General features: G+C 42.7%; 1 protein-coding gene across 1 annotated transcript in view; it reads right to left on the bottom strand.

Annotated features, from left to right (window-relative positions):
• The window catches only part of LOC126412353 (paired box protein Pax-6), a 258,098-nt gene continuing 245,340 nt past the window's right edge, over positions 1 to 12,758 (bottom strand). Inside the window, exon 8 of the mRNA XM_050081908.1 lies at positions 1 to 89. Coding sequence (XP_049937865.1) covers positions 1 to 89 — 89 coding nt within the window. The remainder of the gene's footprint in view (positions 90 to 12,758) is intronic.

Genomic DNA, 12,758 nt, shown 5'->3' on the forward strand with positions numbered 1-12,758 from the left:
TCACTGGATCCGCGGCCAATAGTTGGACGTCAGGTCCGGCCCCTGGCTGGGGATCTGCACCGGCACCGACACGCCCGCCGAGATCACGCCTGCCGGGAGAATAACAACTCAGTCTCACCTGCTACCACTGCATCTGCTTGCGCATAAGCTGCTCAAAACTAGAAAGAACGAACATAATGCCTTCGTATTGAAGCCAGCATCAGGGGCTTCTGGATTACTGTCCAATATGTCTTCATTGCAGTTAGAGTTGTAAAACGCCAGTAGACTACCAAAGTAAGAGTAGAGTACGGTAATTTTCCAAGTAGCTTTGGTCAGTTAAGGTCGTACCCGTGTTACGTGTACATTAGGTGTGTTGCATACCATACGGGCTTTACTTTATAACGATCTTTTTTTTGTGTTTCCTAGCAGTGTTTTACTAGGTTCCACTATAAACCGGAAGCGATGAACGGTGTAGAAAATGAGTGAAGCATAAACAGGGTGTTTCACAATTCATATTATACATCTAGAGATTGTAGAGGGGACTTAGTAGATCAAGTTTTACGCAGGATCACATGTCTGGGAACCTTAGAGATTACAGAGCATCGAAGTCACAGGCGTCGGCGCCTTTATATATATATGCAGGGTGATTCCGTGATGATGTTACAAACTTTTAAGGATGATGGAGAGTAATAAATCTATCTCGTTCAATAGACCCATTTTAGAGCCCATGTTTATTAGACATTACTTCTTGTCTTAGTCCATACCACCACCTCTGAAAGTTGCCTACCCTAAATTCTTAGCAACAGCAGTAACAGTACAAGTAATCCACTGCCAGAGGTATCAGTATTTTTCGCTTGTGACTTTCGACTGGGTCGTTCCACAACCAGAAACCCTGACCTCAATTTAATATACTCGTATTTATTCGTTTCCATCATTCTTCAAAGTTTGTAACATCTTCTTGGAATCACCCTGTATATATATACAGTTACAGGTGCGTATACCTTTGACGCTATCTAGCGTCGTTGGACGAGTTTTCCGTACATGGGTTGTTATATAAAACTTGATCTACTATGTCCCCTCTTCAACCTCTGTAAGTGTGTTACTTGAATCGTGAAACACGCTGTATAAAGTGCTGAGCAACCTACGAAACACTTTTCTTTTGCATAGTTATCATTCTGTGTGCTACTTAAAAGTATTTATAGCGAAATTGAAATTATCAATATTTAATTCAGGCTTTATTCCAAAATCGTTGGTTTCTAACGTGGAACAGAGGGACGTTTTAGTAAAAATAAAGAAAACAATACAGATTTATCATCTAGCGCTAGGAAACGCAATTTCCTGACCAAGAAGGTAAAGTAAAGAAAACCCTCAAAACAAAAATATATCAAACATCGCTTCACTTCATCGAACTTATATAGAACACGGTTCTGTAATTCGTAAACAACTTTCGCATTTATCAGTAGCAACAGGAATCTCTTGCCTTTCATCATGATAATGAATGTTCTGATGACAAAATAACTACATATGTTTGTACATGAAAACTATATATGCATCAAAAGTAACTGCTTTGGTTACGTAGAAGTGTAGATGTTACACAATCAAATAATTCTTATACTTACTAAATGCTATTTATGTTTTGTAAGAATATAAATATTGAATTTAATTGATGAAACGAGAAAATATAAAAATGCAGTAAATTAAGCAGGCAAAAAGGAATACAAACGTCTCAAAAACGAGATCGACAGGAAGTGCAAAATGGCTAAGCAGGGATGGCTAGAGGACAAATGTAAGGATGTAGAGGCTTATCTCACTAGGGGTAAGATAGATACTGCCTACAGGAAAATTAAAGAGACCTTTGGAGATAAGAGAACCACTTGTATGAATATCAAGAACTCAGATGGCAACCCAGTTCTAAGCAAAGAAGGGAAGGCAGAAAGGTGGAAGGAGTATATAGAAGGTTTATACAAGGGCGATGTACTTGAGGACAATATTATGGGAATGGAAGAGGATGTAGATGAAGATGAAATGGGAGATAAGATACCGCGTGAAGAGTTTGACAGAGCACTGAAAGACCTGAGTCGAAACAAGGCCCCGGGAGTAGACAACATTCCATTAGAACTACTGACAGTCTTGGGAGAGCCAGTCCTGACAAAACTCTACCATCTGGTGAGCAAGATGTATGAAACAGGCGAAATACCCTCAGACTTCAAGAAGAATATAATAATACCAATCCCAAAGAAAGCAGGTGTTGACAGATGTGAAAATTACCGAACAATCAGTTTAATAAGCCACAGCTGCAAAATACTAACACGAATTCTTTACAGACGAATGGAAAAACTGGTAGAAGCCGACCTCGGGGAAGATCAGTTTGGATTCCGTAGAAATACTGGAACACGTGAGGCAATTCTGACCTTACGACTTATCTTAGAAGAAAGATTAAGGAAAGGCAAACCTACGTTTCTAGCATTTGTAGACTTAGAGAAAGCTTTTGACAATGTTGATTGGAATACTCTCTTTCAAATTCTGAAGGTGGCAGGGGTAAAATACAGGGAGCGAAAGGCTATTTACAATTTGTACAGAAACCAGATGGCAGTTATAAGAGTCGAGGGACATGAAAGGGAAGCAGTGGTTGGGAAGGGAGTAAGACAGGGTTGTAGCCTCTCCCCGGTGTTATTCAATCTGTATATTGAGCAAGCAGTAAAGGAAACAAAAGAAAAATTCGGAGTAGGTATTAAAATCCATGGAGAAGAAATAAAAACTTTGAGGTTCGCCGATGACATTGTAATTCTGTCAGAGACAGCAAAGGACTTGGAAGAGCAGTTGAACGGAATGGTCAGTGTCTTGAAGGGAGGATATAAGATGAACATCAACAAAAGCAAAACGAGGATAATGGAATGTAGTCGAATTAAGTCGGGTGATGTTGAGGGTATTAGATTAGGAAATGAGACACTTAAAATAGTAAAGGAGTTTTGCTATTTGGGGAGCAAAATAACTGATGATGGTCGAAGTAGAGAGGATATAAAATGTTGACTGGCAATGGCAAGGAAAGCGTTTCTGAAGAAGAGAAATTTGTTAACTTCGAGTATAGATTTAAGTGTCAGGGAAAGTATTTGTATGGAGTGTAGCCATGTATGGAAGTGAAACATGGACGGTAAATAGCTTGGACAAGAAGAGAATAGAAGCTTTCGAAATGTGGTGCTACAGAAGAATGCTGAAGATTAGATGGGTAGATCACATAACTAATGAGGAAGTATTGAATAGGATTGGGGAGAAGAGAAGCTTGTGGCACAACTTGACCAGTAGAAGGGATCGGTTGGTAGGACATGTTCTGAGGCATCAAGGGATCACCAATTTAGTATTGGAGGGCAGTGTGGAGGGTAAAAATCGTAGGGGGAGACCAAGAGATGAATACACTAAGCAGATTCGGAAGGATGTAGGTTGCAGTAGGTACTGGGAGATGAAGAAGCTTGCACAGGATAGAGTAGCATGGAGAGCTGCATCAAACCAGTCTCAGGACTGAAGGCCACAACAACAAGAATATAAAATACCCAATGGACTAACACTGAATGATGTGCCGTTCTAATAAAAAAAAAAAAGAGAGATAGAGAAGTCGCCGGCTCCCAATTTCGCTGTTACACGTTCATTGATGTATGTTTCCTTACCAATACTATCGGTAATCCTACCATTTAGTACGTCGTTTATGTTATGTATCAAAACTTCCGAACTGTAGTTTTGGTAGAGTGCAACTCTTATTACAGTACTTTCAGTCAACGTTCTTTGTATTACAATGATGAAACCTTATGCAATATTTGGCTGCTCCGAAATATCTGTGAAAGGAAGTAATATTTCGTTTCATACGAAAATTTACTTTAAAAACATAAACTTGCGAACATATTTGTCCCGACAAAGTCAGTGAATTTACAGACTGAAGCTGCAGCTGTGGAGTGATATCGTTTCCCAGCAGACGCCAGTAGTCTACTATTTGAGAGTTTTGATCTGTGTCTACATATTAGGAACTGAAACATATCTCGTAAAAAATACATTGGTCCTCAGATATGAAACTCAATGAATGACGAAGTCTGAGACGACAAAATGGTAAATTCTATTTCACTATAAATATCTTCTCTGTAATTAACGTTTTCTAACATATTATTATTAGCTTGACAATGTTTCAGTATTTGTACTCGATTAAGCAAAAGACATAAAACATAAACGCCAATTTCGTCTAAGATACTCGTGTGGAAGCAGTGAAGTAGATGCCTCGCAATGCAACAAATGCAGGCACTGAGAAGCTGAAATTCTGTCGCTTGTGAAAATGAAGTGCGCCGAAATACAAAATTTGTTACCGTTTCATCCGGCAAACTGGAAAAACGATAAACATCCCATTAACATCGGGAATTTCGGAGAAATTAGGTTAGCTGTAGCAATACAAGAAGTCGTCCGACTGTTAAAATCAGTGCTTGATTTCAGATGCGAACGAAAAAAACTGTTGGCTCCACTTTACATAGTGCATATTGAAAAACACTTCGCTTGTAGCCTTCGGTGACGTGATTTAGATGTTGGTTTCAAACGTGAACACGGCAGAGATGGAGCGGTCTATGATGTAAGACAGTGGATTTCAACCTTCCTATAACTATTATCCTTCAGTGTCATCAGGTATTGATTGGCTGGTACTCTCTCCCCCCTTTATTAACATGTACATCAGCACCTTACTGAAGTTTGGAATGAAAAATAATTGTCTTTGAACACTTTCACTTTTAAAATGATGAAAAGTAAATGATTATTTGACTTTTGTAGGTGTTTTATTAAACCTCGAACTAATGAGACAACTGTTACTTTTTTTAAATTTTTTTGAGCAACCTTTGCTCTTGGAATGATGAAACAGTTCTCATGGCGTCATGAGTGCTACCAACAACTCCTTCACAGAAAATAATGCTTACTGCTGCTACTACTACTACTAATTATTATTATAATACAGCCTAGGCCATACAGTGGCATAATAGCCATTAAGTTGTTACTGTTGTATTGTGTTGCCAATTAGCTCGTTTATCTGTTGTGAAGCGAATACTGAAGCAATATCTGCTCCATTGTGGGAACTATCTACAACTCGAAGAAGCCATTTTGAAGAAATATTTAATCGTGTGTTACAGATACGTCTCACTTTTACTATCATAGATGCATGGTACGAAGTAGAAAGTATTTGTCTAGTGGGTTTGTGATGTGAGGAACATGTTGTTCGTTTATTCGTAATACAAACTATAATCTCCACCAGGCTGTGTTACATGTTAATGCTAGTATTTGAAAGAGAATTAATTGTCTGTAACACAGGAAATAAGTATTACAGTCTTATGAAATAGTGATAACAGCAATAGCTTGAAAAAATAATTTAGTTTCGCGACAGATACACAATGGAACCCTTTTGTTTTTACCTCCCAGAAAATTTTATTTTGTCTCTCATGCGGTAACTACCCTCAGGCTGATAACCACTGATCGAAAGCGTATTTCCTGGATAAAGAGGAAATTGCGATACTGAAAAATAAACATCAAAGGTTGCTACATGTGTAAAATATAGTTTGCATTACAACCATAATGACCAGTCATTTATAAATAAGAGGAACATATCTTGGGAAAAAAACCGAATCGAGCATTGGAAAAACAAGTTCTACAGCCGTAAAGGGAATTTCGATGCTCTAAACGAATTAAAAAGAAATATTTATCACAAATAAATTTTGGCTAGTATCGAAATATGCACTTTATCTATATAGCTCAAGCGTAGATTGCGATACGTAGTGGCGAATATATGTACTTATCAGTAGCAAATCATAAAAGTGTTAGACAGGAAGAATATTTATCAGAAACAAATTTTGACTATTTACGGAAAATACACTGTAGTAACATAGTTCTAGTGGAGACCGCGATACGTAGTTTGGAACTTTTCACTGTTTAAAAGAAGAACTTAACAATTTGTCCTAAAGAAACAGGATTGAATAATGTAAAAACAGCTCTAGAGCTTAGTGGAGACCACGATACGCAGTACCACCTAAAAATAAAATATGTAATGTGGAGAAATCGAAGCTAATATTGGAAAATATACTTTAGGTCTATAGCTCAAGTGGCGGCTATAATGCAAGGTTACAAATCTATCTATGAATAGTAAATCGAAACACTTATCATACAAGAGCTATTGCCGTATCGAATACGGCGAGTAAAATCACGTGCGGAAATCCACGTTATGAAGGCGATGTAAAACATTTTTGAAGTGGTTTACGTACCAACGGAGAGGGATGTCGCATTGTATCATACATAAGGTGCGTATCAAAAGGAACAGATAACTGATTAAGAAATACACAGATAACACAAACGTTGTGAAGCCTATACAAAAAATTATTCCTTTCTTTCTTCTATACAGTGACCCATTTCATATCCAGATGAGTAATATTGAGGTAACGCTTTTCCAGAAAATTATTTATGTAGTCGATAAGCTCTTCTGCTTGAACGTCAGCTCTGACAAACCTGACCTCGCCATGAGCCTTCGTACAGCCACGTAACTGCTTTGCCATTTCTTCACTCATGGCTGGCTGTGAAGCAGTCTCCATACACTTGAAGTGGCCAGTCATCAGCCTCTAAAATTTGTTACAATCCAAGCTGAGTATTGTATTCGCTGTTCCTCTTCTGCGGAACTTTTATTTAGTCCACCGTTCACTGCTGCGGAGAATTTTCACTTGGTTTCATCCTTTTCAGTTCTGGTATGTAGATTGCCTAGCCAGTCTGACAGTCATCTGGAATTTTTCATTTTAATATTTTTCCTGTAATGTTCAAGTATGTAGTCTGTGCTCTGTATAGGATTGTTACTTCAGCAGAGGTTGTTTGTGCCTGCGGAACTTGATTTACCGACAACCTGCCCATTATGCACCCATTGCGGTAAGCCAGTAGGAAGGGCGCGAGAAAATCGAGAGATAACGGCTGACCACTACCGAAGATCGTCGGCTCCAAGCCACAAGCTCACTCTCTCTAGCCCCGTCTTCCGGATAACAAAGACATTATTCCTTTCCTACATACTTTTCTCGAACTTTCTTCCAAAATAAAAATTAACTTCATTTCGCGGCCCACCACAACTGGCTACTGGCCTCCCGGATGAACTGACTGCGTCCATCTGTATTCCCTACGTTGCACCTCCTTTGTGTGTTACTTCATAATAAACTTTTTTCATTTAGACTGCCTACCCAAAAATGTGAAGCACCCAGAAGACATGGTCAGATATCAATGTGACTTCAGACACGTACACATCATCGGCGGGTATGTAAATGATGAGAATTGCAATTCTCTGTGACAGTTGGAACGGCCACCAGAGTGTATTAGAGTTGTTCGTGTTTAGCGTTGTTACCAGGTCTAGTAGTGTGCATGAGGGGATAGGAGAGCATCAGATGCTGAATGATCACTTTGAAGGACACAGAAATGCCACGTAAACGTGTAAGGCAGCGTTATCAGCACATGGCATAGTCTGTTAGGGGCCTCACTGTGGGAATCCATTTGGCTAGCTGGTCGAATGGTGTAATTTTCAGATTTTTGTGGCGTTCAGATGTGACACTGGCCCGATGTTGGCTCTGAGCATATGGGACTCAACATCTGAGGTCATCAGTCCCCTAGAACTTAGAACTACTTAAACCTAACTAACCTAAGGACACCACACACATCCATGCCCGAGGCAGGATTCGAACCTGCGACCGTAGCAGTGACGCGGTTCCGGACTGAAGCGCCTAGAACCGCACGGCCACCACGGCCGGCCCCGATGTTGAACTGCATGGGAACTTGTTATCAAGGTTCTGGTTGACCGAATCTTAGCCCCACATGGGAGGATAGCCGTATTGTGCACCAAGCATGTTGTAACCTCTTCATATCTGCGCCTGCAATCCGGAAACAAGTGGACTCCTTGTAGCATTATGTGTGATCCCGCACCATTCGAACTGCCTCCCTATAAGCAGGCTGCCATTAACACCGCAACACAAACGGTGCCATGATCGGAAAGCAGGGACTGCTGATAGCTGGCAATACACTGTGTTCAGCGATGAACCGCAGTTCTGCACTACCCCTGATAACCATCATCCGCGAGTACCGGGAAGAGGAGGACGGGGGATGGAGGGGGGTGGACGTGAGGACAGATCCCAGTGTTCCAGCGTTTTGGAGGGGCACAGCAGCGTTACTCCTGGCATCAAGTGTGGGGAGCCATCGGATATATAGCTCCAGGTCACAGCTGGTAGTGATTGGGTTCAAATGGTTAAAATGGCTCTGAGCACTGTGGGACTCAACTTCTGAGGTCATTAGTCCCCTAGAACTTAGAACTACTTAAACCTAACTAACCTAAGGACATCACACACATCAATGCCCGAGGCAGGATTCGAACCTGCGACCGTAGCGGTCTCGCGGTTCCAGACTGCAGCGCCTAGAACCGCACGGCCACTTCGGCCTGCGGTGATTGGGGGAAATCTGACGTCACAACAGTATGTCATTGGCATACTACACACTCATTTGTTATCTTTCATGCGACAGTATTGCAGTGGCAATTTTCAACAGAACAACATTCGTCCAGACCTGGCACTCGTCTCTATGAACTGGCAGCGTAATGCTGAGCTACTCCAGAGGTTAAAAAGATCCCCACATTTGTTCCCAATAGGACTTGCGTGGGACCAGTTTGGACCTCAACTCTGTCACAGTACCATTATCCAGGACATCAAGGACCAGTTACAACAGTTATGGTCAGCTTGGTTCAGTAGAGAGGAGTTTATGACACCTCTCTCAGTCGAATGAGCGCATGCATCCAGGCTAGAAGTCGTACAACGTCGTACAGAGAAGTGGAATCTATATCTACATCCATACTCCGCAAGCCACCTGACGGTGTGTGGCGGAGGGTACTTCGAGTACCTCTATCGGTTCTCCCTTCAATTCCAGTCTCATATTGTTCGTTGAAACAAGGATTGTCGGTATGCCTCTGTGTGGGCTCTAATCTCTCTGATTTTATTCTCATGGTCTCTTCGCGAGATATACGTAGGAGGGAGCAATATTCTGCTTGTCTCCTCGGTGAAGGTATGTTCTCGAAACTTCAACAAAAGCCCGTACCGAGCTACTGAGCGTCTCTCTTGAAGAGCCTTCCACTGGAGTTTGTCTATCATCTGCGTAACGCTTTCGCGACTATTAAATGATCCTGTAACGAAGCGCGCTGCTCTCCGTTGGATCTTCTCTATCTCTTCTATCAACCCTGTCTGGTACGGATCCCACACTGTTGAGCAATATTCAAGCACTAGGCGAACAAGTGTACTGTAACCTACATACTTTGTTTTCGGATTGCATTTCCTTAGGATTCTTCCGATGAATTTCAGTCTGGCATCTGCTTAACCGACGATCAATTTTATATGATCATTCCATTTTAAATCACTCCTAATGCGTACTCCCAGATAATTTATGGAATTAACTGCATCCATTTGCTGACCTGCTATATTGTAGCTAAATGATTAAGGATCTTTCTTTCTATGTATTCGCAGCACATTACACTTGTCTACATTGAGATTCAGTTGCCATTCCCTGCACCATGCGTCAATTCGTTGCAGATCCTCTTGTATTTCAATACAATTTTCCATTGTTACAACCTCTCGATGTACCACAGCATCATCCGAAAAAAGCCTCACTGAACTTCTGATGTTATCCACAAGGTCATTTATATATATTGTGAATAGCAACGGTCCTACGACATTCCCCTACGGCACACCTGAAATCACTCTTACTTCGGAAGACTTCTCTCCATTGAGAATGACATGCTGCCTTCTGTTATCTAGAAACTCAATCACACAATTGGTCTTATAGTCCATAAGTTCTTACTTTGTTCATTAAACGACTGTGGGGAACTGTATCGGACGCCTTGCGGAAGTCAAGAAACACGGCATCTACATCTACCTGGGAACCCGTGTCTATGGTCCTCTGAGTCTCGTGGACGATTAGCGCGAGCTGGGTTTTACACGATCGTCTTTTTCGAAACCCATGCTGACTCCTACAGAGTAGATTTCTAGTCTCCAGAAAAGTCATTATACTCGAACATAATCTGCTCCCAAGTTCTTTTTGATGCTGACTAGATTCTGTTATAATCGAAAAAACATCATATATCCTCTCAACTCGTAAAATTTCATTCTGTTTCCTTCTCCTCGTTTGGGCGCTTTACTTTTTTGTCAGGTAGTGTACGAATCCCTTCAGATGCCCACATCCTCATCAACCTACTCAGGTCGCCTCTGACCTTATACGTCGGCCATCCTCGCGTGCTTCCGAAATCTCACCATTAGCCCGCTGAACTGTTGACACGGGAGTGCAGGGAGAGGGAGTGACCCCACGGACGGACAGGTGCGGCGCTTGCTCAGCTTTGTGGCGGCTGGCTCGCCACCTGCCGGAGACAGCGCGGACGCACCACAAAGGCGGCGCCGTGCTCCTCCTAAGCTTTTCAATTACCGGCGAGCGGGCGGATGTTTTCCCTCGAGTGGCCGCGCCGCGGGCCAAACGAGCTACCGGGGAGCCCATGCGTCTCATTTTAACGACATCGCCGCGATCGTTAGCCGGCGAGCCGAGGCGCGCCGCCTTCGCCGTTAATGACGACGCCGCGATTACGCGAGGAAGAGGTCGCGGGGGCGGGACCTATCAGGAGGCGGCGGCGGCGACAATGCGGCCCAGAAGGCGGGCCATTAGGCCCAGCCGGGCGGCCCCTCCGCACTCCAATCGATGTGCCATTACCTCGTCGAGGGCTAGCCGCCGATCACTAAATCCCACCACCCCGATGATGATGATGATTATTATTATTACTTGTGTAAGTGGCATCTATGTAGCAGGCGCTATCTGTACCCATGGATACTCTTACTTCACCAAGTAGTTACGTAACGTAAGCACTCCGATTGCTGAACCTGTGCCTCGAGGTTGGTGCCACCAACGACAAAATATATCGGAACCTGATGAGATACGAAGGCTGCCTCAGAGGTACCCCACCTGACGCATACGCTGTCGGACAAACAATCGCAACACTAAAAAATAATTAATGTTGAGTAACACAGTTTCGAAAATACGTTTGTCTAGGTAACATATTTAAGTGATTAACATTGCGAGATAATACGCACTGTAAATGTGATGTGATGCTACATTAACAATCAACGCAACCGTCAGAATGTCGAGTGTAGGCATGCTGTCGTGCATGCCCTGTGTTGTACAGGCGCCGATGTCAGTTTGTGGGATTTAGTTCCATGCCTTGGTCGGTCAATACAGGGACAGTTAATGCTGTTTGTGGATGACACAGGTGTTGTCGTACGATGATGTCCTATATGAGCTTGACTGGAGACAGATCTGTTGATGGAGCAGGCCAAGGCAACGTGTCGACAGTATGTAGAGCATGTCGGGTTACAACACTAGTATATGGTCGAGCGTTATCCTTCTGGAAAACACCCCCTGGAACGGTGTTCATAAATGGAAGCGCAACAGGTTGAATATCCAGACTGACGTGAGTGCTGTTGCTCTCATACGAAATCGCACCCCAGACCATAAGTTGAGATGTAGATCCAGTACGTCTAGCACACGGACAGCTTGTGTGCTGCTCCTCAAACGGCCTCCGTCTAAGCAACACACAGCCATCACTGGCACCGAGGCAGAACCAGCTTTCATCAGAAAACCCGAACAGACCTCCATGCTGCTCTCCAATGAGCTCACGCTTGACACCACTGAAGTCGCAAATAGTGGTGGTTTGGGGTCAGTTGAATGCACGCTACAGAGTGTCTGGCTCGGAGCCGTCCTTGAAGTAATCAGTTTCTAACATTTGTTGTGTCACTGTGGTGCCAAGTGTTGCTCAAATTGCTGCTGCATATGCAATACGATGCGTAAGAGCGACATGCCGAAAACGACGATATTCCCTCTAGGTAGTGCAACGTTACCGTCCAGAACCTGGTCTTGTTGCGATCGTACATTCTCATGACCTCTGCTGCCAGCAGTCATGTACGAGGGCTGAATGAAAAGTAATGCCTCAACCTTCGTTAATTGTTTCTGGATGGGAATATTTTAATAAATCAAACGCAGAAATAATCCTTAGAATGTGATCTTTAATTGCCAATATTCATTTTTCCACATAATCACCAGCCAATTGGACACATTTCTGCCAACGATTAACAAGTTTTTTGAAGCCGTCATGGAAGACGTCGAACTGTTTCCGCAACCACAGTCTCACAATTCTCTCAACGTCTTCATCAGAAGCATAATGATGTCCCCGCAGATCGTCTTTCATTATCGGGAGCAAATGGAAGTGCTAAATCTGGACTGTATGGAGGATGCTGTACGGTGGTGAGATTCAGTCTCTGAAGTTCTGCTGTGGTGGCACAGATCTTCCGATAGCCAAGCAAAGCAATAATGTGACCCACACTTTCTTGTGAAATGCCGATTGTGCTTGCAGTTTCTCTCTGAGTGATACGACGATCGTCCTGAATCAAACTGTCAACATTTTGCTTCTGAAACTCGGTAGTTGCTGTCACAGGACGCCCAACTCTTTTGTTTGTCACGCAGGTCAGATGTTCCCGCCTCAACATCTTTAAACTTACTCGCTCAACGACTATAAATTAATATCTAATTTGCCGATCCATTCAAGGGCTGACTCTGTCACTTCAAAGAAATCTTCCAAGTTCCCATGGTAGTCTCTTCTGCTACAGCTTGTTATAATGTGATGGATCGTCTGGTGTTCATTTCCACAGTCACAATGAGAGGATGAAACCCTT

Source organism: Schistocerca serialis, chromosome 7 (genome assembly GCF_023864345.2).
Source record: "Schistocerca serialis cubense isolate TAMUIC-IGC-003099 chromosome 7, iqSchSeri2.2, whole genome shotgun sequence".
Taxonomy (NCBI): domain Eukaryota; kingdom Metazoa; phylum Arthropoda; class Insecta; order Orthoptera; family Acrididae; genus Schistocerca; species Schistocerca serialis.